The sequence below is a fragment of the Heteronotia binoei genome, chromosome 13, assembly GCF_032191835.1.
Source record: "Heteronotia binoei isolate CCM8104 ecotype False Entrance Well chromosome 13, APGP_CSIRO_Hbin_v1, whole genome shotgun sequence".
Classification (NCBI taxonomy): domain Eukaryota; kingdom Metazoa; phylum Chordata; class Lepidosauria; order Squamata; family Gekkonidae; genus Heteronotia; species Heteronotia binoei.
Window position 1 is genome coordinate 31,686,617 of NC_083235.1, and position 25,890 is coordinate 31,712,506.

The 25,890-nt window shown below is 44.4% G+C and overlaps 2 protein-coding genes across 2 annotated transcripts in view; both read right to left on the minus strand.

The window, feature by feature from the left end:
• METTL1 (methyltransferase 1, tRNA methylguanosine) overlaps positions 1-25,890 on the minus strand; it is a 1,067,043-nt gene that overhangs the window by 301,802 nt on the left and 739,351 nt on the right. The window lies entirely within an intron of this gene.
• Positions 1,033-14,629, minus strand: MYG1 (MYG1 exonuclease). Its single transcript, XM_060252630.1, has 7 exons — positions 14,424-14,629; positions 13,094-13,206; positions 11,105-11,264; positions 9,961-10,110; positions 7,186-7,308; positions 4,145-4,326; positions 1,033-1,281 (listed from the first exon to the last, which is right to left on the minus strand). The coding sequence occupies exons 1-7, from the start codon at positions 14,577-14,579 to the stop codon at positions 1,095-1,097; spliced, it is 1,071 nt and encodes a 356-aa protein (XP_060108613.1). The 5' UTR covers positions 14,580-14,629; the 3' UTR covers positions 1,033-1,094.

Genomic DNA, 25,890 nt, shown 5'->3' on the forward strand with positions numbered 1-25,890 from the left:
TCCAATTTTAAAACCTAGAGGGGAATAATGCCTGTTATCACATATTTAGGAAACATGAGAAGCTCATGTTCACTCTAGTCCCTACCATGGAAAAAGATCGAACATTAATGGTTCAAGTTCTGAACTGAAATAATTTAAATTAGGGATTACATCTGGATAGCCCATACATAGCTCCTCACATCTCGCACAACCAGAAAAAATGCAGAAAAATAAAGAAAATGGCAAAGTTGTATCCATCTGCATAATTTGTTCAAATCCTGGACTTCTGATTGCTCAGAAGCAGAATTTTAATTCTCTCAAGATATCTCCTTCATATATTTTTCATCTTTTGCCAGTTTCCAATATGACAGTGCCAGTCTTCTCTTCAACATATTTGTTCTCAATCCTGCCAGTTCGCATTTGAAGCAAGCTACTTGCTTCAGTTTGGTGCAGTGGTTAAGTGTGCGGACTCTTATCTGGGAGAACCAGGTTTGATTCCCCACTCCTCCACTTGCAGCTGCTGGAATGGCCTTGGGTCAGCCATGGCTCTAGCAGAGGTGTCCTTGAAAGGGCAGCTTCTGAGACAGTCTCTCAGCCCCACCCACCTTACAGGGTGTTGTGGGGGAGGAAGATAAAGGAGATTGTGAGCTGGTCTGAGACTCTTGAGTGGAGGGTGGAATATAAATCCAGTGTCATCTTCTTACTTCCCATGTGCCTCTCAAATCCTTTGCAGAGAATTCTGGGCACAGCAGCTACTCTTCTGTTAATTCCTAGCCTATTCCCAAACTATCCATTTTATTTGCTACTGTCCTGAGTTAGCTTTGCCTCTTGTTATTTGTACCCACATAGCCGCCTTCTACTGAGTCAGACCATTGGTCTATCAAGGGCAATACTGCCTACTCCCCTCCAGGGTTCCATATCACCTCCTCCATAATTTTTTAAACTGGAGACGTCAAGGATCAAACATGGGATCTTCTTGCATGCAAAGCAGATGCCTCTACTACTGAGCAACAAGTCTTGACCTCTACCCCACAAACACGCAAGGAAAATATATATTTTAAAAACCAATGTTTATAACAACAAATAATCCCCACACAAGTCCAGTTATGTGATCTTCAGGAGTTGCATGCATTGGTTTCCATCAGCTGTGCCAGTGTCTTCCGGGCCATTTCCAGCACTCCTTCTTTGGTGTGGTTCCCACCAATGAACCCGCTGGAGTGCACGAAGATGCAATCGGCAATCCCACTGACTTGGGAGAGTTCTTCATCGCGCAGACCACGCCAGTCCTCCCGAAGCGACAACCTGTTGATGCAGATGGGGAGAGGGATCAGAGAGGATCACCTATGTATCCAGGAATGGTAGTTGAAGAATATATTACAGCTGATATAACAAAGGGAGGGGGGAATTAGGACTCTGCCATAATCCTGCTTCTTTCTCCCTGAAGCCTCGGAATTTATTTGTTTCAGCAAGATCATTCAGGGAATGGTAACTATATATGTGTGTGTGTGTGTATATATATATATATTCCCATTGCAGGTTACTCTAGAAATGGACTTTCAGAAGTCATTATTACTGGGACCGATTTATCTATGGGACCTCCTCCTCCATTGTGTCCCTGGAAGAGCATTACACTCTAGTGGTTGGAATCTGCTGGTGTTCCCTGGCCCCAAAGAGGTCTTGCTGTCCCCAACAAGGGCCAGGACTGGAAAAGTCCTGGCCCTTGTTGAGGACAGTCCAACCTCTTTGTTACACTCCACTGGTTGGAATCTGCTGGTGATCCCTGGCCCCAAAGAGGTCCTGCTGTCCCCAACAAACAGAAATGACACCCTTTTGCAAAGAAGACGGTGGTTACCAGTAGTAGGGCTCTTTGTACAGGGCCTACTGTAAGCCCTTAGAGGATTGGCTACATTAGGGGGGTGTAGTCTAATATGCAAAGGAGTTCCTACTACAAAAAAAGCCCTGGTCCTACTCAAATCCTCAGGAGAGCTCAGTGATACTCAGTGGCTCAGCAGCCACATGTGTGGCTCTTTGATCTACCACCTGTACCTTTTCTGAGCACTGCTTCCTGGGGCACCCACCTCACATTCCACGAAAGGAGGCAATTCCTTTAGAAACTGGGATAACTTCACCATGATTACAAGCTCAAGAGAAAATGAGAAGTTTCATTTGTAAAGCATCACATGACTATGATGTTTAAGTCAAGGCTGTGGAGATGTGGGGGTTCTATGCCTCAGAATTACAGCCACAGAGGCCCTCCTGATTGGACTGCCACTCAAAGAAGCTTGTTTGGTGGGTACATGAGAGAGGGTCTTTTCAGTGGCAGCCAGGGTTACGTTTCAGTGAGCTAAGTTCTCACCTTCTGTTGTAAGCCCCAGGGTGGAACCACCAGCTGCAAGATATTAGGCCTTGATTGCCAATTAGAGGCTGGTAGGTTAGTAAAAGAGGAGATTTTCCCGCCTAGTTTGAATCTTCTGGGTTGCTTGCTTAGGCAAGGAGTTGTGGTGACCTGAGGGTCACTAAGGGTATTATTGGGAATCCTGGTGGATTTGGCAGGACTGTACCAGAAAGGAGTGCTATGGAACTCTGAACCTTTTAGCTCTCTACAATTGGCCTGAAGGTCAAAATAAATAGCTTTTAAAACTTTTGTTATTTTGTTACATGGTGTTGGGAAAATACCTGTACTTTCAGAATAAATTTCGTTTAACATTGTGTTTGGTGTCAGTGGCTTGAAGAAGGGACCAGTGCCTTTCGACCCTACTCAGAAGAGAATGTGAATGCTGTAAGTATCTCTTTGGTCATTTGGAGATTGTTGCTCCTTCAGGGGAAACAGGGTTGGATGGGGCCCTGAAGAATACCAGTCTGGTGGCAGCAACCTTGGGGGAAGGTGGAAGAGCTTTGCCTCCCTCTTGGGATCAGTCTTAAAGTGCCCTGGTAGTAAGTTCCTAAGACTGGCCTCCTCACAGGGAGCTGGGAGGTGGCTAGAGGGACTACTGGGCACCACAGCCCCACAATTATTGAACAACCTCCCCAAGAGTTGCACCTGGCCTCCTCACTTTTGATCTTCAGGAAGCAGCTGAAGACAGTTTTATTTTGGACAGTTATTTGAATAAGTTATTAGTAGTTCTAGATTATGATTTTCAATTTTGGGTTTTATGTATTCTATTTTATGTATGTTATCTATATGGTGAGCTGCCTTGAGTTCTGTAAGGAAGAGAAGAAGCTAATAAATATTTTAAATAAAATAAAAATGAATAAATAAATATGAGGTTAGGTTGACATATGCAGCAGAATGTGGTGAAGTGAGGCATATGCCTGTTGGACACAAACTGAGAGAACAGCACTCCTAGCAAGTAGAAAACTTAGCATGGAGAGAAGGTTCTAATTATCTGTTCTTCCCGAAAACTAGATTAAAACCTGAAGTGAACTTTTAATGTATTTGTGGGAATTTTTAAGAGTTCTGGAGAACTTATAAGTTTTGCACATTATTTTGTGTTATAACTCTGATTTGTAAGCCCTTCCTCTCATTTGTGATACACAAGGGTGGGCCAATACACAGCAGTGGTGAGGAAAGACAACACATGAAGCAGCTTTACACTGAACTAATGGCCCATTGAGGTCAGCACTGTCTACTCAAACTGGCAGTGGCTCTCAAGGGTCTTAGGGAGAAGTCTTCCACATCACCTCCTACCCAATCCTTTATAAATGGAAAGACCAGGGACTGAACCTAGGATCTTCTGCATGCCAAAATGCTTTGCCCCTGAGCTGTGAGCTCTCCAGACTACATGCTCTGGTAATGAAACAGGTTATATTACAGCGGTATATTGGTGTGCGTGCTGCGGCATATGACAGTCATGTGGCTCTTCTGGTTATGGGGAATTGTGACTGTGGCTCTCTGCAAGAGCCACACTCTACGTGTGAAAGAGCCACAGTATGGCCACCCCTGCTTTACAGCTGTTTCTGGGATTGCACTGTAAATACATTACACTTTTAATGGGCTACAGGGCTTGCTAAGGTTTTAAAATAAATACCAGAATAGTTGTGTAACAGGACAGATGACACTTGGGATCTGGTATCTCTGCAGTGTACAGGAATTTCCGGACCATCCCCTGGGTCCCCTCCACGAGAAAGAAGCTTATGAGAAGGACTTCTGGATGCCCACACTCACCGGTTCTGGAAGGTGTGAAGCCCGACAGGGACACACTGCACCCGCCACTTGCCGTTGAGATCTGTGTACAGGACAAATTTGAGGGGCTTCTTTATACCCAGCTCTTGTTCTAGGCTGAAAAGATGTTCCTTCCATGGGCACCCGCCCTGGCCCAGCAGCAGGATCTCGCCACTGGGATCGACCTACCAAGAGATGCACAGAGTTCGTTATCAGCTACTGCACCAAACCCATGATTAAAACTGGGAAGAGCTGTTGGCAGGAAAGGTAGAGAAATGTACTCTGGTAATTCCGCTGAAGACCATCAAAAGTCTTGAGTCCAGTGAAAAATCTATCACCACCACCATTATCAGAATGCTGAAGGCCATATTTTTCTTCTTCTGAGCTTCTAGTCCTCATGGTTGGGGCATGAAACAATGCAGTAACCACTAAGAAATGTAGGACTAAAAGAATGCTAACTGGACTTTTCGGGGGGGCATCATATCCCTTTTGCATTGCTCTCATTTCTGTCCTTTCCCTCCCAGTGGTTGCTCCAAAGAAAATGGTTCTAAGTTAGAAATGTAAAGTTTTGAAAGGGGGGAGGCTTTTTCCCAAAAGAAAAATACTAATTTGCAGGGGAAATTTTTTAAAAATTAAATTCAAAAACCTTTATTAGGCATTAAGGGAAATTGAAATATATGTAATGCTTAACTTCCTTATCAAACCTCAACCTATTTTGCAGTTTCTAAATGTGAAGTATACCATTTATATTTTCTCAGAATATAAAATTGTGCTGGCATGTTTATGGAATATAAAATCCAAATGTCTTCATCTTCAAGCAAAATGACAAATATTTAAAGTGAGAGACTTGCAAACTGGTGCACCCTATGTTAGCATAGTACATTTCACTCATTTTTTTTAAAAAAACCTATTCCATAAGATTGTGTCCTCCCCCTCCCATTTTTGCATGAGAAACAAACAGACTTCAGGGGGGAAAGTAGGAGGCAAAGTTTACCTAAGCCTTCACAGTAAAAGTAAACCAACAACATTAATAAAAAATAAAATAAATAATCAAGAATAGGCACATCACATATAGGCACAAAACCCACACAGAAAGCCATTAGAACTGCAGGAACCAGCTGCCCACACACAAAAAAATTCAAAATAAAACAGTTTTACAATCCATCCTGAAAAGTGCCAGGACAGGTGTATGGTGTATTATTATAACATTCCGCAACCCATTCTGTAAATAGGGACCACCACAGAAAAAAACCCCTTGATTTGGGCTGATCAGGACTGATGCTAAGGAGTCGGCCAGGTAGACCACTGCCTAGGGCGCCCCCTCCCTGCGCACCACCTGAGGCTCCGCCAGTGCTGCTGAGCCTTTTCACCTGCCTGGCCACCCAGAGTGCAGAGGAGGGCAGGAGCACCCTCAGCTTGGGACCCGCGTGGAGGAGCCAGCCCAGCTGTGCTGCCCACTCAATGCCCACTGCCAGTCCTTTGGCTGGAGTCTCTGCAAATCCTTGACCCTGGAGGTGGGCCTCAAAGGAAGCTTTTATCTAGCAAAAGCATCTGTTTCTTTGCCTTTAAGACCAAGGAAGTTTTATTATAGGTATAAGCTTTCCTGCATGCAACAGGCATGCATGGACAGGAAAGCTTATACCCAGAATAAAACTTCCTTGGTCTTAAAGGTGTCACTGGACTCAAACTGTTCTGCTGCTTCAGACCAATGCAGCTCCCCTCCCCCCAAAGGTTTCTTCGCTTGTGAGGGCTTGTGAAGGTTAAAGCAATAAAGCTGCACTTCCTAGAGAGCTGGCACAAGTCCTCCCGCTTCTGCCTTTGGGACCAGCTTCTCTTGTCAGAGAGCTGGAGGACCAAGGCAGGGAGGGAAAGGCTGGAAGGGTGAAGATCGGGAGTGGGGAGGGGGTGGAGGAAGAAGGAGAAGGAGAGTCTGGGCAGCTCCATGAGGAGGTCTCTGTGGGTCTGGTGAGCAGAGCAGGGCTGGGGAGGAGATAGATGGATATTGGATTTATATCCTGCCCTCCACTCAGAATCTCAGAGCAGCTCACAAGCTCCTTTAGGAGGAGGTCAGGTGGGCCCCTTCTTTGCTCCCCCCAGGGAGGGCTGCCAGCTCCAGCCCTCTGAACAGGTGCCAATCTGCACCAAGAAGACAGGAGGGGATCTGGTTTCTCTCCAAGCCAGGGACAGGTTCCCTTCCTGATCTCTGCTGATAGGAAGCCTCCACTCAAGGCACAGGAGCTGAGCAGGCTGAAGTTTCTCCAGGTCACTTGGCAATCCCAGTGAAAGGGCATGTGGGCTTCAAGGCAGAGTCTTGTAGGGCTGCAGAGGGCTTTGCCGTTGGGGAGGAGGTGGGGTTTAGAGCTGCCCCCATGGAGATGCTCCCCCCTGTCTGAGAAAGAGGAGGGCACTTGCCCTCTCTGGGTCCTCCATTACCGAGCTGGGGCTAAAAGCAGACTGAATCCCCTGAATCTGCCCTCCCAAATAACCAGGAGGAAATGTGTGCATACAGTGGGGCCCAACTTTGACTGGGTGGGAGGAGGTGCTGCATCACATGGTATTCCTGTGGGGCCATCATGACACCTCCTCAGCCCAAGCCCTTGGCCGAGTGCCTTGGCCCAGCCCGAGCACCACCTATTCCTTGCAGGCACCAGCTGAAAAGGCAGAAAGCCCTTCAGACCCGGGGAGGGGGAGGCCTAAGGGTGGAGGGCCCCCCCTCAAGGGTGCAAGCTGCAGGGAGGCTCCCGGCACTGGGATGCCTCACCTAGGGCATCTAAAAGCCTGACACCAGCCCTGGGGCTGATGCTGACCTCACCTCCCTAGCTAAGGGTTAGGGTTGAGAAGCTGCCATGAAGAGGGTGTATCACAGCTGAACAATGACAAGTAGGAGTCGTACAATTTTTCAAAAAATGGGACTTGTGTGAGAGAAATCTCAGCATGTGCAAAGCAAGCGCTTGCTGAGGACTTCAGGTCTGTGGGCAAGAAAGGCCTTAGATCCTGCCAACTCTTATAAAGCCACCAAGGAAGGGTGGGAGGAGCAACTGTACCTCAAAGCGCTGCTGGATGGCCTCTTCCACAAGGGCACGAGCCGGCAGCCAGCCACGGTGATAGTAATCAAGCCTGTCTAGGAATTCACTGCCCACCAGTTCCATGGCCTTCTGGAATCCAGCCTGGGAAAGAAATTCAAAGCTCAGTGCAACTCCTGCCCTCAAGCAACCCAGTTGTTATTTTTTTTAAAAAAAAAACTGGTTTAAAACTAAACATCGGGGGAAAAGGTGCCTTAATACAGAAAATAGGCAGTGACCTGGGATTTCAAGGTAGGCAATATGAATGGGCCAGTATTCAGACCAAAATACATGTGCAAGAATTTCTTTTAAATGCTGTATCTTCTGCAAGATTAATCTTTGTTAGATACTGGAAGAGGAACATGGCTCCAAACAAAGAGTGGTGCTTGGAGAAACCAAAGGAAACTGAACAGGAGAGTAAACTAGCATCTATGTTGAATGGTAAAACGTTAGAGAAGTTTGATAAATAGAATGCTTTTCTTGAATTGAACTTAACTTCTGTATGATTTGGGGGTGGTATTTACATTTTTTAAAACTTTTACAAGGTTTAAACCACAAAATTAAAAAATAATTCTAACAGGTGAAGGAGCAAAATATTCTTTACATATACTGTTTTTGAATGAAAAACTAAGAACTAAAATAATTCACATTAGAAATAAATCACTGTTGAGTACAGAGGGTTTTTTGGAATTATATCATTTTGACTTAAATGTTCTAGCACTGAGAACCATACTGCCAACTACTTTGGATTTGTAATCCTTGGGGGATAAATTAGAGCATGCAGCCATTTTTAAAAGGTAAAGTAGTCCCATATTTTAAGTAGCCAAAATTGAATAGTGGGTGGTTTTTTGTCTAACCACTTTGTGGCAATAACATTTTTTACAATGGATAATAACATTGAGATTAAATCACGTGCAGAATTTTCAATGTTTAGTTGTGACCAGTTTTCCAATAGCATTACTTCCAGTGTGCAAGTCTGTATGATTTGTTTATAGAATCAAAGAGGAACTTGCAAAGCTCTGTATCCAACTTTCTTTTTACTGAATAATTATTTTTTAAAAATTACACTTGAGTGTCCACCATAGTCCTGAATGGCCTCCGTGGCTGGGAAGAGCAATGAACCAGACAAGATTATAATGCCTCTTTTAGGCTAACAAGGCAAAAAGAGATACTGTGCAAGCAACATATTTATCTAATTCATGATTCATTCAAAAGGCAAGTTTTATCTGCCCCTTTGGGGTCACTATCAAGGAAACCTGGGATTAGCAAGGCCTTGACTCACATAGTCTATTCTCACCTAGGTGGATGTCTTAGCTACCCATCTATTTGGAACATGCCAGACGACAGCAGCATTGGCTGCTGACCTCTCTTTGCCCTGTTCAAGATAAGCAAATGGCTCATTATCTTGTGTCCTCTCTACTGTGTATCAGCTGAGAGTCATTCCAGGCAGGTGGGAGAGACACGTACCCAGCGGCTTCCTAGCTAATGAGACTTCTGCAAACAGACACCAGTCCGTGGACGTCACAAGCAGTCTGGCTTTCTAGAAAGCAGATTAGGGTACCAAGCTGATGTGCCAGGCCCTTGAACCCTGGCTGCACCCAAGCTGATGCTGAGCCAAGGTCATGACTGAATGCAAGATCCTCCTGGTGGAAATTGGGAGGTCAGGAACTGAAGCTGCAGAGCATAATATGCCCAATACTCCCTCCCTTTTTACTTACATGCACAATTACTTAATGAAGAGCAGAACCAGCTGCAGATGTCACACTGGAGAGCTGCAGAGTAGGTGAATGGCTTGCAGTCCATCGGGCATATGCTCATGTTTCTCAAGGAGAACTCAAAAAGAGCCAGTGTGGTATAATGGTTAAGAGTGTCGGACTAGGACAGGGGTAGCAGAACTGCAGCTCTTGCACTCATATGGTGCGGTTCTCAAAGCCCCCACCACCCATTGACCAGCTTGGAGAAGGCATTTGTCTCTTTAAATTCCTTCTCCAAGCCAGCCAACATGGTGGGCTCAGAGAACACATTTAAAGTTGCTTTCTTTTCACCTCTCTCTCCCTCCTTCCTCTTCCCATCTATTTGCCTTCTTTCTTTCCACCTTTCTTTCTCTTTCTCTGTCACTTTCTCCCCCTCGTGTTCATGTCTTGCAGCTCTCAAACATCTGACACTTATTCTATGTGACTCTTAAATTAAGCAAGTTTGGCTACCCCAGGCTAGGAACTGGGAGGGCCAGGTTCAAATCCCCACTCATGCCCTGGAAGTTCACTGGGTGACTTTGGGCCAGGCACACTCTCAGCCTATCCTACCTCACAGGGTTGTTATGATAAAATGGAGGAGAGGAGAATGATGTGAGCCACTTTGGGTCCCCACTGAGGAGAAAGGTGGGTATAAATAAATGAAATAAATGCATTGCATTTGGATGCCACACAGCCAACTGAGAGTAGCTCCTCATTTAGTAAAGCTTGCCAGTTAACCCAATGGGCCCATTTCTTCAACATCTGGGACTATTCTCAGATTTCTTGATTGCTTACCTGTGCCTCAGAAAAATCGGAACGATCACAAAAGGCACAATCTGACAGGATTTGGGGTGTGAAAATTAAGGCAAACTGTCTCTAGGCAACTTTCTCTAGAGGTCAGTTGATTTAGAGCTGCTACAGGCAAAATATTCTTCAGAGACTTGGATGGTCATTTCAAGATGGGTGGGGAAAATACAGAAAGACACACAGACACATCACCTCTGCGTTAGTTTCACCTTCTTACATCAGTATCTTGGTCTTTGTCATTCCAGCGGGGGTTCAGATAGCTCACCCGGGAACTCACATTGCTGGTAATAGCATAGCGGGGCTCCCCCTCCCACTGGGAGATGCCATTGTCTATCGCGTCAATCTCCTCCACAAAGTTCTCGTACAACTGGAGGGAAGAAGAGTAGGGATGAGAAAGATTTGTTCAGATTAAGGCCCTTGAGAATGAGTTTACAGGGCAGGGACCCACTCACCCTACTGCTCCTTATAAGCTGGGCCTCACCTGTTGCTCACGGCAACTTAGAGCTGTTTCAAGCAAAACACAAGGCCACATCGCACCTATGTCGATCAGTGCAGGAGCCACGTCCCTGTGGCAAGAGGGCACTGGTCGGGTGCTAAGAACCGAGTATTTACATGCATACTACAGAAGCATGGGATGAAACTACAGCAACTGTGAATGGAGGTACTCATGAACGGGAAAATAAATCAGAGTCATAACAAAATCCTCTTGGATTGTCCTTGACAGTTCCAAATGATGCTGTCTTATACAGAATCAGACCATCAATCCATCGTCAGTATTGTCTACTCAGATCCTCCAGAGTCTCAGATTGAGGCCTTTCACAGCACTTTAAGGGAGATGCCAAGGATCGAAACTGGGGCCTTCTGCATGCCAAGCAGATTCTCCACCACTGAACCACAGCTGCCTCCCCAAAGAAGAAGGGTTATGACCTCTGTGTGTATGCATGAAACTGTTTTGGGCTATCAAGGTCAATACTATCTGCTCAGACTGGCGGCAGCTCTCCAGGGTCTCAGACCAAGATCTTTAACTTTACTTGCTACCTGATCCTTAACTGGAGATGCCAGAGATTGAACCTGGGACCTTCTGCATTTCAAGCAGAGGGTCTACGACTGAGCTGCATCCCCCTCTCCAATCCTGATCTAACTGGATATCCCAAACTGGATCCATTTGACAACAGGTGTATACCCTCAAATATAACACGGCCTTGGAAGAGGTGCTTGCCAATAAGGATTCTGTAAAGTGCTCCCACATTCTGAAGAGCTTCAGAAGGAAAAGAGCCAAAGTTTGGCTATATTTTCTTCTTCCATTATGGAGACTTTAAGATTAGGAGAAACAGCCACCATTTCCCCTTCCCAGCTGGTACCTTGTCATAGAGCACTCGTACAACAGGATCCTCTTCATTCAGGCCCAGCCGGTTGGCCAGAATCTGGGAGCCAAAATGGAAATACACCAGCCCTGCACTGCTCATCTTGGTCTGCCAAGGTTTATCTGCGTTCAAGCTGTGCATCGACTCTCCAAACGACCTGCAGCAATAAGACGGGGATCAGGGAGAGCGATTCTTATTTGACCCAATGCAGAGCATTTTTTTTTGTAGCAGGAACTTCTTTGCATATTAGGCCACGCACCCCTGATGTAGCCAATCCTCCAAGAGCTTACAGTAGGTCCTGTAAGATCTTGGAGGACTGGCTGCATCTGGGGTGTGTGGCCTAATAGGTATAGGCGTTCCTGCTACAAAAAAAGCCTTGACCCAATGTATTTTACTGTATATACTTTTGACAAAAATGTGGCCAAAGCAATTTCCAAATCAATACATGTAATGAAATCAACCTGAAACAACAATATGGTGTAACAGAGAGTAAAACTGCAAAAAAGCAATGCCAAAGTTAAAAACAGAAAACAACAACAAAAGAGTGTTAAATGACAACACCCCCAAGTCAAAAACTTTGGAGAGGGGAGGAGAGTCATCCAGACTCTAACTGAACAGAATGATCACTGAGAAAAGAAATATGTTTTATCCTGGCACCAAAAAGTTAAGGTTTGGTATGAGGCAGAGTGCTGGGGAGGCAATCCCCAGCCATTCCTCACCACAGAAAAGATCCTGTCCCTCCATGGCCTTCCACCTCACTTCACTAGGAAGGGGGGTTCGTGAAAAGCAGGGCCACAGAAGGGGGTTTCAAAATCTGAGCAGGCTTACTGGGGAGCAGGAAATCCTGGCTGGGACCCTGATCCAGCCCTCAGAGGGCATTAAGAGTGGCTGTAGAGAGAAAAGAGAGCATTGGCTCTCTCTCCTCTCCTCTGAGCTGACAAGAATTCACACCTCTGCTACTTGGGAGTGAAGATTTCCAAATGGCTGCAGAACTGGCAGCTCTGTCTCAAGCTGGTCGCTGGAAAGAAGGATGATATGAGTTACGAAGCAGTCTGTGCTGGAGGCATCTTGCCACATCAGCAAACAAAAAAAACTGGAAAGGACCAACAGTGCAGAAGGAGTGGAAGGACATTAATGAGACACATGAATTAACACATTTTATGCAAACTGCAGAAAATGTTTCTGGATACAGATCCCTTCCTCTTCCCCCATTACAGCTGCCTCTCTCAGTTTCCCAGGGCAGTGGAAGTGAGGCAACCATGGCTTGTCTGTGCTCCCAGACAGACAGTATGGTGCAGTGCAGGGATGGCCAAACTGGCTTGGGAGCCACATGTGGCTCTTTCGCACACATTGTGTGGCTCTCAAAGCACGCACCACCTATCAACTGGCTTGGAGAAGGCCTTTGTCTCTTCACATCACTTCTCCAAGCCAAGCCAGCTGGTGGCTTGGAGAATGCATTTAAAGTTGCTTTCTTTCCACATATCCCTCCCTCCCCCTTCTGCCTTCCTTCCTGTCGTGGCTCTCAAAAATCTGATGTTCACGCCTTGCGGCTCTCAAACATCTGACATTTATTCGATGTGGCTCTTATGTTCAGCAAGTTTGGCCACCCCTGGTGTAGTGGTTAAGAACAGTGGACTCTAATCTGAAAAACTGGGTTTGATTCCCTGCTCCTCTCCATGAAGCCTGCGGATGACCTTGGGCCAGTCACAGTTTTCTCAGAACTCTCTCAGCCTCACCTACCTCACAAGTTGCCTGTTGGGAAAGGTGATTGTAAGTCACTTTGAGACTCCTTAAGGTAGAGGAAAGCAAGGTATAAAAACCTACTCTTCTTATTCTCCCCAGTCCTGTCATCAGAAATTCTCCCTTGCCTGCTCCAAAGCACAAGGGGCAGACAGGAAGACTCATGAGATGGAGAGCCAGAACTGCCTTTCCCTTTTGCTGTACTGAGGCTTTTAATGGTATACACACACAGGATCTCAGCAGTACCTCTGGTGATGGTCGTAACGATGCTTCTGTGGGTCATATTCACCCCCAACATCCACCACAACATCGCATTCTGAGAGCAACTGGGGATCTCGTGTCCGGACAATCTCTGCATCCTGTTGGGCACAGAAGGAGACACTGAAAATGTGTCAAAGCAATGAAAAAAGTGTGCCTTGACACTACTTTGGGACTTTACTGTTGCTTCACTGCCCTTTTTTAGACTGGTGTAAGCCTTTGCCATGGCCATCCTACAGGAAAAAGAGATACAAAGAGGACCCAGTGTCTCCACCAGCATGGCTCAGTGTTTAAGAGCGGTGGACTCTAATCTGGAGAACCAGGTTTAATTCCCCACTTCTCCCCCACCCCAAAGCCTGCTGGGTGACCTTGGGCCAGTCACAATTCTCTCAGAACTTTCTCAGCTCAGACTGCCTCACAAGGTGACTGTTGTGGGGAGAGGAAGGGACAGCTATTGTAAGCTACTTTGAAACTCCTTACCATACAAAAAAGCTGGGTATAAAAACAACTTTTCCTCTTCTCCTCCTCCTCATACATAATGCACAAAATCAGTCCTAAACAGTTAAAGTAGAATATCCATAGCATTCTTGCATACAACATTCTGAGTCAATTCCAACATCTGTGTTGGTCTGCAGGGATTCAAGGTTTCTGGATCACATGAAATCTGCATCCTGTAGGAGGCCCTCTGAAACTATCCTTATACAGTACTTGCAATTCATACAGACAGCTACTTTTGGAACAAATCTGGCTGAAATGTAGAATATAATTCCTAAATCTGTATTAGATGACAAGGATCTGGGATAGCCAGGTTCAAATCCTCAATCTCTGAGTCTCACCCTAGCCTACCTCACAGGATGGTTGTGAGAATAAAATGGAGGAGGGACAAAGGATGCTCTGAGCCACTTTGGACGAATATCCTGCCAACTGAATGGAGGGGGATGCTTTTTGCGTGCCGCCTTACTACCGACAGATACTGAAAGGGTGTACTTCCACACAAAAGGGGACCCAGCTAAAATAGCGCGTGTGTTTTAAAGCAATACGTCACAACAAAACCAATGGGATTTGGAGCGCGTGCAAAATGTACATAAATTACGATAGAGGGGTGGAGGACTGCCGGGCAAGAGGGTGGTCTCCAGGGGAGTGCGTAGGGGGGCTGATTTTGCATGTCTTCATATCAGCTTTGCTATCTGACAAGTTCCCCGTTCTCTCTTCGTGAAAGTGGAACAGGGCCGTGTGCATTTAAGGAGAGCTATCCGGAATAAGATGCTGGATCAACTCCAGCCCAGCTTTTGGATCCTGTCTGATCTGGTTTGCATACCTGATAAGAAGGAAGCAGCCGCAAAAGAAAGCAAGCGAGCGCTTCGTCGCAGTGGAAAGTGCCCCCGTGGGTGCCAATGCGGGCCGGGCGCGGGCGCTTTGGGCCAGGCATGAGACCCCGTGCCAAGCGTGGAAGCACGACCCACACTCGGAGCATGCGCACGACGAGAGAAGCCGAGGCCTGAACGGCGGCCTGAACTCCCCAGCCAGGAAGCGTCTTTACCGTATTCCTGGGAGTATAAACGCTCGCACAACTGCTCCACGGATAAATGCTGGTACCTTTTCTTGAATAAAAAATTTCCCCTGCACATAAGAATTTCCTTTTCTGGAACAACGTGTGCGTATGGGACGATTAAAAAAAAAAAAATTGTTAGCCCCGTGATGCAAAGTGGTAAAGCTGCAGTACTGCAGTTCGTCTCTCTGCTCACAACCTGAGTTCGATCCCGGCTGGGTTCAGGTAGCTGACTCAAGGCTGACTCAGCCTCCCATCCTTTCGAGGTCGGTAAAATGAGTACCCAGCTTACTGGGGGAAAAGTGTAGATGACTGGGGAAGGCAATGGCAAATCACCGCGTTAAAAAGTCTGCCGTGAAAACGTCGTGATGCGATGTCACCCCCAAGTCAGAAATGACTGGTGCTTGACCACCCTAACCCCAAGACAAAGTTTAATGGAAATGCCCCCCACCTCCCTGCCAGTGGCCAAGGAGGACCTGGCAATGGCAACCCTAATGGCATATCACATCCTCTGCTGTCATATTCATATCAAAGATCAATATCTCCAACTTCTTCCCTTACTATAAAATCAAAATCTTAAATTTAAATTTCCCACCTCATATCACTTTCCCCCAACCTTATATCACTTATAGGCTTCTGTATGCACAAGTTCAGTATATCCTTCTAATACTAAACTTCAGTGTGGGTATAACCGGCTGCTGTCCGGTTATGTTCCACTCTACATCTATGAAACATTTTCCAAATCCTCTTCAGGTTTTCTCAGAGTTAAGAAGAATTCACTCTGCAGGCCTGTAGTAGGATGCCGGCCAACAGCAGTCTGCATCCTTAACGTCTTTATGGGTGATCATCATTCAATTTATCCTAGACTCTAGGAATATTCATAGGACAAATGGAAGAGATTCCACTCTCTGTAGCTACTCTAAGGCTTCAGTTTCTCCTACACTGGCAGGGGTGTCAAACATGCAGCCCGAGGGCCAGAACAGGTATAAGAACATAAGAGAAGCCATATTGTATCAGGCCAATGGTCCATCCATTCCAACACTCTGTGTCACACAGTGGCCAAAAAACCCAGGTGCCATAAGGAGATCCATCAGTGGGGCCAGAACACTAGAAGTCTTCACACTGTTGCCCGCCCCCCTCCTCAAGCACCAAGAATACAGAGCATCACTTGCCCCAGACAGAGAGTTCCAACAATACGCTGTAGCTAATAGCCACTGATGGACCTCTGCTCCATGTTTATCCAATCCCCTCTCTCAAGTAAACTCTCAAGTAAACAAACTTGCAGTGGACATCCTTATTTCCATCTGCTTGGCCTCCCTTACCTGTCATGATGCTATCTTATTTTAATCTTATCTTAATCTATTATTCCATCTCTGGGCCTACTTTTGTATTGTATTGTATTTTGTATATATATATATATATGGGCCTACTTTTGTATTGTATTGTATTTTGTGTGTGTGTATATATATATATATATATATATATATATATATATATATATATATATATATATATATATATATATATATATATATATATATATATATATATATATATAATGTGCCCAATTGGAAACTACTGCCTGTGACATATATGTTGTATGTTTTATTGTATCCTATGGTTTTAGCTTGTAGTTTTTAAATTGTTTTAACTTTTGTTGTTATCCGCCCTGAGCCCACTGGTGGGAAAGGGTGGAATACAAATTAACAAAAATAAATAAATAAACAAACTGAAGAACTTTTTCCCCACTGCTGATTCATGTCTGGAATTTATATTCACAGAAAATGTTTGACAGATGTTGCCGCTGATGACCGTGTAGCCACTCTGCAGATCTCCTTGACAGCAATTCCTTGGAGAAAGTTCCTGATGATGCCTGGGCCCTGGTAGAATAAGCAGTCATTAGGAAGGAACAAAAGATAAGAGCGCAGCAAAATGTCCATCTAGATAGTGTCTGAGAGGAGGCTGCCCTACCCAGTTTTGGGGAAGAAAAACAGAGAAAAAGAATGGGTTCCGTTAGCTTTTCAGACATCCAGGGTATGGTGTATATAATCACATATTGACTAATGGGAAAAATACTGAAAGGACAATGTCCTGGGACTGGTAATATTCTGAAACCACTTTAGGGAGATATGTCACAATAGGTAATTGCTCTATCTTACCTGATTCTGAATTAAATTTGGTGGAAGGAGGGTTGGAGTTTAATTCATTTCAGCAGCCCTTTGAGCTGATATAATAGCCATGAGAAAAAGAATTTTCATAGAAAGTAACAACCACAGACAGGGCCATTGTTTTGGATGGTTTATCCATTATTTGGGATAATGAGAAGAAGAGGCTCCGTTAAAGAACCAAAGGAGATATTGGGGGAAAGGGTTAAAAAATACCTTTGAGAAATTTTGGTAACTGATGAAAAAAAACACCCAACAGATTTTCCAGAAACCAGATTGTGGGAGGCAGAAATTGCTGCCAAATGGACTGTGAGAGAGGTAGAGGCCAGGCCAAAGTCCCTTAACTGTAGAAGAAACCACAAAAATAAGAAGGGGTAGGAAATAGATGGGAAGCCTTGTTAATGGTCCATATACTTAATATATTGCAGGAGTGGCCAACGGTAGCTCTCCAGATGTTTTTTGCCTATAACTCCCATCAGCCCCAGCCATTGGCCATGCTGGCTGGGGCTGATGGGAGTTGTAGGCAAAAAACATCTGGAGAGCTACCATTGGCCACCCCTAAATATTGTTTTTCTTCTCAGTGAGAAGCCAAAATGGTTTATATCATCTCCCCTCCCCTGTTTTATCTTCACAACAACCCTTATATGGCAGTGTGGGGATTCAGCTCTGGATCTCTCAGATAATATAGTCTGACAGTCTAAACCAGGGGCCAAGAGCCATTTGGATATTTATATCATTTGTGGGCCATACAAAATTATCAGCTTAAAAAACAGTGCTCCGTCGAGGGAGAACAATTCAGGCCAGCAAAATTAATGCAAATAATTGTTTTTCTATTTGAAGTCATGTGGGGAGAGCCTATTATGGCATGCACACCCCCCCGACCCACCACCCTAGGCAAATGCCTAGGTCCAGCAGGAACTTATTAGCATATTAATATAAGCATATTGGTCACACGCTCATTAGTATATCAGGCCATACCATCTGGGATAATTAAGTGCGAATTGAACTGATGGTAGCTGGTTAATAAAGGAAAATAAAGAAAGGAGGGAAGAAAGGAGAATAAAGGGAAATAAACAAATGGGGGGGAAGAAAGGGGAATAAATAATAATAATAATATTTAATTTGTATCCCGCCCTCCCCGCCGAAGCAGGCTCAGGGCGGCTCACAACACAGGCACTTCAACAATTAAAACAATATTATAAGTACATACATATTATAACTCAACCATTTATAAAACTAATCATCACTGTAATTAAAAGCATTCTAGGATTAGATTAATATTAAAAACTTGGTGTTATACATCATACAGTTTTTCCGTGGTGACGGTATTCATTCAGTAGTATGCTGTAAGATCATTAAGTAAAGGCCAGCTGAAAAACAGCAGTCTTGCAGACCCTGCGGAATTGAGCAAGGCTCCGCAAGGCCCGCACCTCTTCTGGCAATTGGTTCCACCAGTGGGGGGCTGAGATCGAAATAAAGAAATGGGGGAAGAAATTGAAAGAAAGGAAAATAAAGGGGAGAAGAAAAGGAAATAAAGAAATGTGGGGAATAAAATGGGAATAAAGGGAAATAAAGAAATGTGGGGAAGAAATGGAAATATAGAAATGGGGGGGAAGAAAGGGTAATAAAGGAAAATAAAGAAGGGGGAAGAAAGGGAAATAAAGAAATGGAGGAAGAAAGGGAAATAAAGAAAGGGGAATTAAGGGAAACAAAGAAATTGGGAGAAGAAATAGGAAGAAAGGGAAATAAAGAAATGAGGGGAAAACTTACCTGAACTGTGGCAGTGACTTTTCCAGGCCTCACAGCAATCCTGGCTGGTCAGCCAGGCCTCTGGGAGGCTGCTGCGCAGCTGGGCCTTATGATCCTCACCGGCCTCTGGGAAGTGTAGTTCTTTAAATAATCCTGAATGCCTTCAGGGACACAGCCATGCATCTCGTGGGAGGGGCCTTTACGCAGGTGTATGTTTGGCAGGGGAAGACAGCTGAAGAGATCTTCCCTTCCCTTGTGTAACAGCCAACTTAACATGCTTAAGTTAAGTCTGGTTCACTGTAGAATCTGAAAGTCTCAAGCCATAGAGTACAGGCATAGATGGTCCTTTAGACACTTGGGACCAACGTTAACCAGGGCTTTCAAAATCAAAACCAGCACCTTGTACTTTGTCTAGGTCTGCCAGTACCCTGGTCTAGGAGCAGGGGAAAAAAGGGTAAAGGAACCCTCCGCGAAAACCAGCCTCCACAAATAATAATGCAAAAGAGTTATAAAGGTATCAAAAACAGTTTGTTCCAATATAAATGTAAGAATCAATACATAAGGGATCACAAACCCATGCCCAAAGTCACTTGAATGCTAATAAATGTCCAAACTTTAGAAGAGGTGCAGGCAGTAGTCCCCACGGTAAAGTCATCCATGGAGCACAAGGCTTCCAGAAGTTCTTACTCCATACAGCAAGGCACGATGAAATGAATGCGATGCGGCATTACTTGATCTGTCGTTTAGCTATAGCTTCTACGAGCCCAATCTTGACAATACATTCACAGGAGACCAACAAGGTTCAGAACAGGTTTGGAGAATCTGGAAATCTTATAGACATGTTCTGAACCTTGATGGTCTCTTGTGAATGTATTGTAAAGATTGGGCTTTATTGTATTGGAAGTGATGTCGTCGCGATGGGCACTTCTTGGGGTATGCTCTAGCACCTGGTAACCAGTTTTTTCCAATTGCTAGTGCCCCCTGTGACGTGTCCAGCCTGATGACTCCACTTCCAGGTGAAGTCACTGCACCAGGCACATTGTGGTGCGCTTGCACTCTTCGGGGGCAGGGCTCCCCCCATCAGCCAGTTCTGTGGTGGCATATCGGAGGCCCACCCACTCAGAACTGGGAAATGGCAACCCTATTCCACCAACTGCATTATACGCTTGTAGGAATAAAGTTGACCTTTTCATGGCTAGAATTACCTAGCCAAATGGTGGCTGTGGTTGATCTTACCCATAAGGACACTAGCACCAGTGACATCAGGAGCTTTTGAGAGCTAGGCAAAAGAGATGTTCCGTTTCTCCCTCACCATCCTTGCCAGGCTAAGGTTTGAGGGTGGAGAAACTCCTCTCAACTATAGGACCTTTGACAGCAAGCTCTGATAAAGAGGAAGGGGACTAGTCAGAAAATTATCCTAGACCTGCTCCTAGGGAAATTCTTTTAGGCCTTTCCAGGTGGAACCTTTCTGGAGATTTAAAAAGGTGTCTTTACATTCTCTAACTGCCACTTGGATACAACAGAAAAATCTAGATCATTGGCTTCAACCAATTTAGATACAGAGGTTTTACAAGACCATCCAAAGAGTCCTCAGATTGTCCATTTCTCGTCTGACTTAGGATGGCCAAATGTTTCTTTCAGGACACAAAGTCACAATGTGTTTGCCTTGTTGCACATGAAAAAAACAAAAAACCCCCCACTAAGCTTTGATCTGGATACAAGTAGGACTATCCCAGTGGTATATGGATCATGTATCCTAAAGCATATTTTGAGTATCTGTGCAAACTTCAATTCCTTATTCAGATTGATTCTACAGCTATACTGAACAGGACTCCAGAAATCAGAAACAGGTGCAGAGCTGTGATCCCTTCTGATTACTCCTTAGAGCGGTACACAAATGCTGGCACACAGAATGCACATTTTCATACAGACAAGAGAGGACGATATCATTTCAGGTGTGTGAGCCAGGGATTTGAAATGTATTGCCCCCAAAGAATGGCAGAGGCACAGATCCTCCTGATGTGGAGAGTGAGATTATATATATAAATCAAGGACTGGATGTAGTTTTAGAACAACGAGCTATAATATTAAACACGTCTAGGCCATGCTTTCTTCTGTATAACATGAGCGCATATACCTATGCACAGACACATAGCAAAGTATTAACCTCTCTATAGTTCAAGGAGGAGAGATGCTAGCTTGGTTAAGAATCAAGATATTAGATCCCATACCAGATGTCAATGAGGCCACCTGATCATGGGATTCGGGCAAGTTCTGTCATTCAACTATGCCCCAATTGCAATCAGCTTAATGTCTCCCATACAATGAAACAAATTAAATGAGCAGAATTTGGTAACACTGGAAGACAAAAACTGCCCCTACTGCAGATACAGGCTTGCCCTGCATCTCCACCATCAAATCTGGAACAGCCCAAGGGCTTTTTTAAAGCATTACATTAGCAAGCCCTGGTGTGAGAATCACCTGAGTTTCATACACCTCGATGGAATGCACAGTGTTCTGCTTTTACTTGTTTATCTCTTGCACCACTGGAACTTAGCTAGAAAGGGTCAGGAAGACGGAGACAGATTTCCCCCATAGAAGGTATATTTGACAAAATGGAATATTTTATAGTGAATTGTAATTCTGTATTTTAAGAAAAACGTTGGCGGCTAACAACTTGAAAAATCAGCCTTGAACTAGTAAAATACATCTGGATTTATTTAATCCCTAAATCCAGGATTTTCTTTGGAATAATTAAAACCTCCCTCAGGCTCTTAACAAAACCAGATACACTTCTTCAAGAAGTTAAGTCTCAGGTCTCCCAGTACAGAATTAAGTATGCAGCATGCCATCTTATTATACAGTGCACCCCCTTCTACACAACTATTTAAAGGAAGTTTGGCTGGTACTATGTTGTCCACAGCTAAATGTGTGTCATAGTAAAGGAAGATTATAAACAACCAGATTAGAAATTCAATATAATCACTGCAGAGAAAGGATTTTTTTTCCACAAAGCAATACATTTTTATTAATAAGGTAACAGCATATTACATATATAACTACGAAAACATTATTCGATCATCCTTTATCATGTCCACAAAGCCCTGGAATAGTTTCAATATTAGATCTTCTTTTTATCCATCTGGAAAAAAAGCCCAAAGATGTACAGAGGAAGAAAAAGATAGCACGTACCTCTAAGTCATCGTCATCATTTCTATAATTAAACTATAGATTTGTCTCTTTAAATCACTCTGTTGATTGTCCTAATAAAGTGCATTGTATGACCATTTAAATTACACAAAGCAACAAATGAGAGATGATTTGTGTTTCACATTTGGAAAGAAGACATTCCTCTCTTATTGTACATGTTTGGGTTTCACATGCAGGATTGGAAAGAAAAAAATAAATCCCAGTATCTCTCACAAAAAGAGCAGCTTTGATTCAAATATATCTATTTTTTATAAATGTCAAAATTTCAATTTACAACAGAACATTTCCAACCTATATTAAATACCTATTTACACATTCAATCATGCCACAAAAATCTGGTGCAAATTGTTCAGCATAGGCATCGCAGAGGGATTTAAGACAGGCTTGGGTACCAAAAGGTCCCAAGAAAAGTAATTTGGAAAATGAAGCAGCCCAGGCCACTCCTTCAAGGGCTGCAGTGAAAACTCAGTTTTGGATCTCTAGCCAGTTCTGTCATCATCGTTCAGGGCAGGTAACAAAAAAGAAAAAGGCACACAACCCTCAAAAAACCAAAACTGAAAATACCCCAACACCCATCAATAATAGGTAGTTAACGGGAGAAAAACCAGATCTTTCTTTACCAAAGAGAACAGAATTGAGAAATGTCTTCGCACAGGAACCATTTTGTACTTCCTGGGCTTATCTGATTCAGCTTGATGTACTTCCTCTGAGGACTTTTACAAAACATCTGTTTGGCTGCATTTCTCTCCTGGACCATTTCCACAGCAATGACGTTTTAAAAACTGTGTTATATGAAATCTTCTGCAGTATTTTCCTCACCAGGCACAAACCTGAAGTTTTCTCTTTCTTATCCTGCATTTTTAGAACTCCCAGTTTTAGCAAGTTCTGAAAATACGGGGTAAGGCAGAGGAAACTTTGGATTTTCATCAGGTGAGGAAAAATCCACTGTGGAAAATTTCACATAATGTGGTTCTAAAAACATCAATGCGGGGAATTTCACAATTGTGGAAAAAGTCCTGCTTGAGAAAACTGGCACATGGATCATATTGATTTAGCAACTTGAACCATGATAATGCATCCCTTTAGTCTTTGAAGATTATTCCCTGAGAGATCAGAATCTCACTTCTACTTTGTGGGCATTTTCCTTTCAACTTGGGCCCTGTTCCCCTACCTCCTTCTTTAAACTAGGAAAAGAATGTTAAGGAACTGCTAATCTCCCCCCTTACAAATCCCAACCAAAAGCAAAGCTACAGGAAAATAACACACTCACACACACTGAAGACTGGCACAATAGGGCAGGGATGGCCAACGGTAGCTCTCCAGATGTTTTTTGCCTACAACTCCCATCAGCCCCAGCCAACCTGGCCAATGGCTGGGGCTAATGGGAGTTGTAGGCAAAAAACATCTGGAGAGCTTTTTTATTTATTTTTATTTAGAATTTATATCCCGCCCTTCCCACGAGTGGCTCAGGGAGGCTTCCAATAATAGATCCGACATAAAATTAAACAATATTTAAACATGTAAAGGATTTACATGTTGGCCATCCCTGCAATAGGGAATTCTAACAGTCACTTTAACATTGAATGTTGCAGAAAAGTTTCTAGAATGTCAGCTGTTTTGCAGCAAACACATGTAAACAGTAGGTAAGTACCAAATACATGGGATGGATGCAAGGCAGGGAACTGTGGGTTACCCAGACGCAACCTCTTTGTGGCAACTGGATATCTCCTGCTATTACAACCGATCTCCAGATGATTAAGATCAGTTCCCTTGGAGAAAATGGCTGCTTTGGAGAGTGAACTCTGTGGCCTTATACTCTGCTGAGGTCCAGCTCCTACCTTCCCCAAACCCACCCTCTCTTGGCTCTACCTTCCAAATTTCCAGGCATTTCTCAACCCAGAGCTGGCAACCTTATCCCCAGGGCATGTTTGCCATGCCTGAGCATGAGGCAGGCACACTGTAACCGCATCAACCATATAAAGAGGCTCGATGCTGAGACACTCAGACTCACAGCAAATGCCACTATAGGATCTTAAAAGAGATGTGGTGTGTGTGTGTTATGTGCTATCGAATCCCTTCTGGCTTATGGCGACCCTATGAATTAATGACCACAGAACTGTCCTGTCACTGACTGCAAAACTCAGGTCTTGCAAACTGAACGCTGTGGGCTTCCTTTATTGAGTCAATCCATCTCATGTTATTAGGTTTACTTTTAAATTGACTGAGTTTACTATCTGCTCTTGTACAGCAAGTGGCAAAGCTCCAAAAAAGAGATCAGAAAGTGACAGACCCAAGCATATGCAAGCTAATGGGTGGCACGAGTGCTTTCTTCTTCTCACTGCCAGGCTACACAAGGGTGATCTTTAAAGGCATTGCACGATCCATGAAAAAAAATTGTTATACTTGATGGTGGTCGTGGGGAGACCTGTGAGCACACACCACAGAGACTTTAGTTGACGTGGGTGGGCTGCCCTTGTGCCAAATTTCAACCAAGTACAAAAGGAAGTCAAGACTTTGATGCATCCTTCCAATCCTACTAATTTAGGCTAATTTAAGAGCAAAGTAATCTACTCATAGCTCTGGGGGACATTCGTTGGTCTGGAGCAAAGACAAGGCACTTTACTCTGCTCAAGGATTACTTTGTATTGTCCTACTGACACCTAGTGAGCAAAACGGGGATTTTAATCTACAAAAAAGAGGACGCTCCCATCTGTATCCTGTTCAATATACATTCTTATCAACATATCCCAGAGGCTGGCCAAGCAAATCTGTTCAACGTAGCCCGTGAGATATAATCTAGGTCATTTTGCCAGACATTTTAGCTACTGTATGTAGCAGCAAGTAGTCGGAGGGAGGTTTTATGAATGGCATTCCCCCTACATGATTTGGGGGAAGGACTGCAGGAGTGAGCTGAGCCGAAGGGTCCCTAGGGGTCACTCTGCTCAGTCCCAGGTGGTGTGGGAAGAGCTGACATCCCTATCCCGATTGCCAGATCCGAATCCAGCCACCCCCTATGGGGCTACCTGAACAGTCGGGGCTTCAGCTTGGCCCTGGTTGCCAGTGGCCCTCCAAGACAACAGCCTACCAGAACTTTCCCAGTGAACTAAAAGGACAATGTACTTGGTGGGGGGGGGGGAGGGGTAGACTATCCACTGGTAATCTTCCCAGGTGACTTATTAACAACTCTGCCACCCAACAGCTGGATATTCCTATACTACAGTGGAAGCTGGACCAGAAGAAGGTAGTGCGTTGGATCCAGACTAAATTGGTGGTTTCCACTGACTCCTCCTTTCCTTGTGTTGTTCCTTATCGTCACTTATCCCCCAGGCCCAGCACTTTCATGGGAGATCAGTGGGCAGAAATAAGAAAGAGGCAGGAAAGTTCCTGAAAACTGAGCCTGGATCCAATCCATGAATCTTCCCTTTGGATTCTCTGGAGCCAACAAAGCAACATCTATATCTGAATAGGTTGCCTGCAAATATAATATTTGAACGAATATTGATACGGGATTCTTTCCCTTGTCAGAAGACAAAGGCATAAGCTCAAATGTTTTTCTTCTCCCAGAGGTCACATAGCCTAGAGATTTTCAGGCTCACAGTAAACATCTAGCAAGTGACGAAAATAAATAAGTTTCGGCCTCCCTGAGCGTGACTAAGGCAAAAATTACGGCTCCCATGTTAAGACATCCATTTCTACACAGCAATGTCCATGTGCCACTTTGTGTGTTGTTTGGTGGGATCATAAGGAGACTCTCTGTTGTGTCATTGAACCGCAACATTCTGTACAAAACGCAGGCTCAGGAATACACTGGAGGTCACTGGTTTCTTAGATATCTCCTTTGGCAGTCAAGTCTGAAAGTGAAGAAGGGGAAAAGCCACAGAGAAAGCGAGGTTCTGGAGTTCCTTGTTTCAAAAAGAAAACAGTGTGGAGGTTCTCCCAGCAGAGGCTTGGCCCTTCAGGTCTGTCTTAAGATCTCCACTCACTTCTCTAGGGAGGCATGTGCAGTTGGCTCAAAGATACTCCCTCACCCAGTTCCTTTGGTTTCCATGCACTCAACAAATTGCCATTTTTCCTTTTCAATAAGGGACCGCTCAAATGACCTAGTCCAGTAA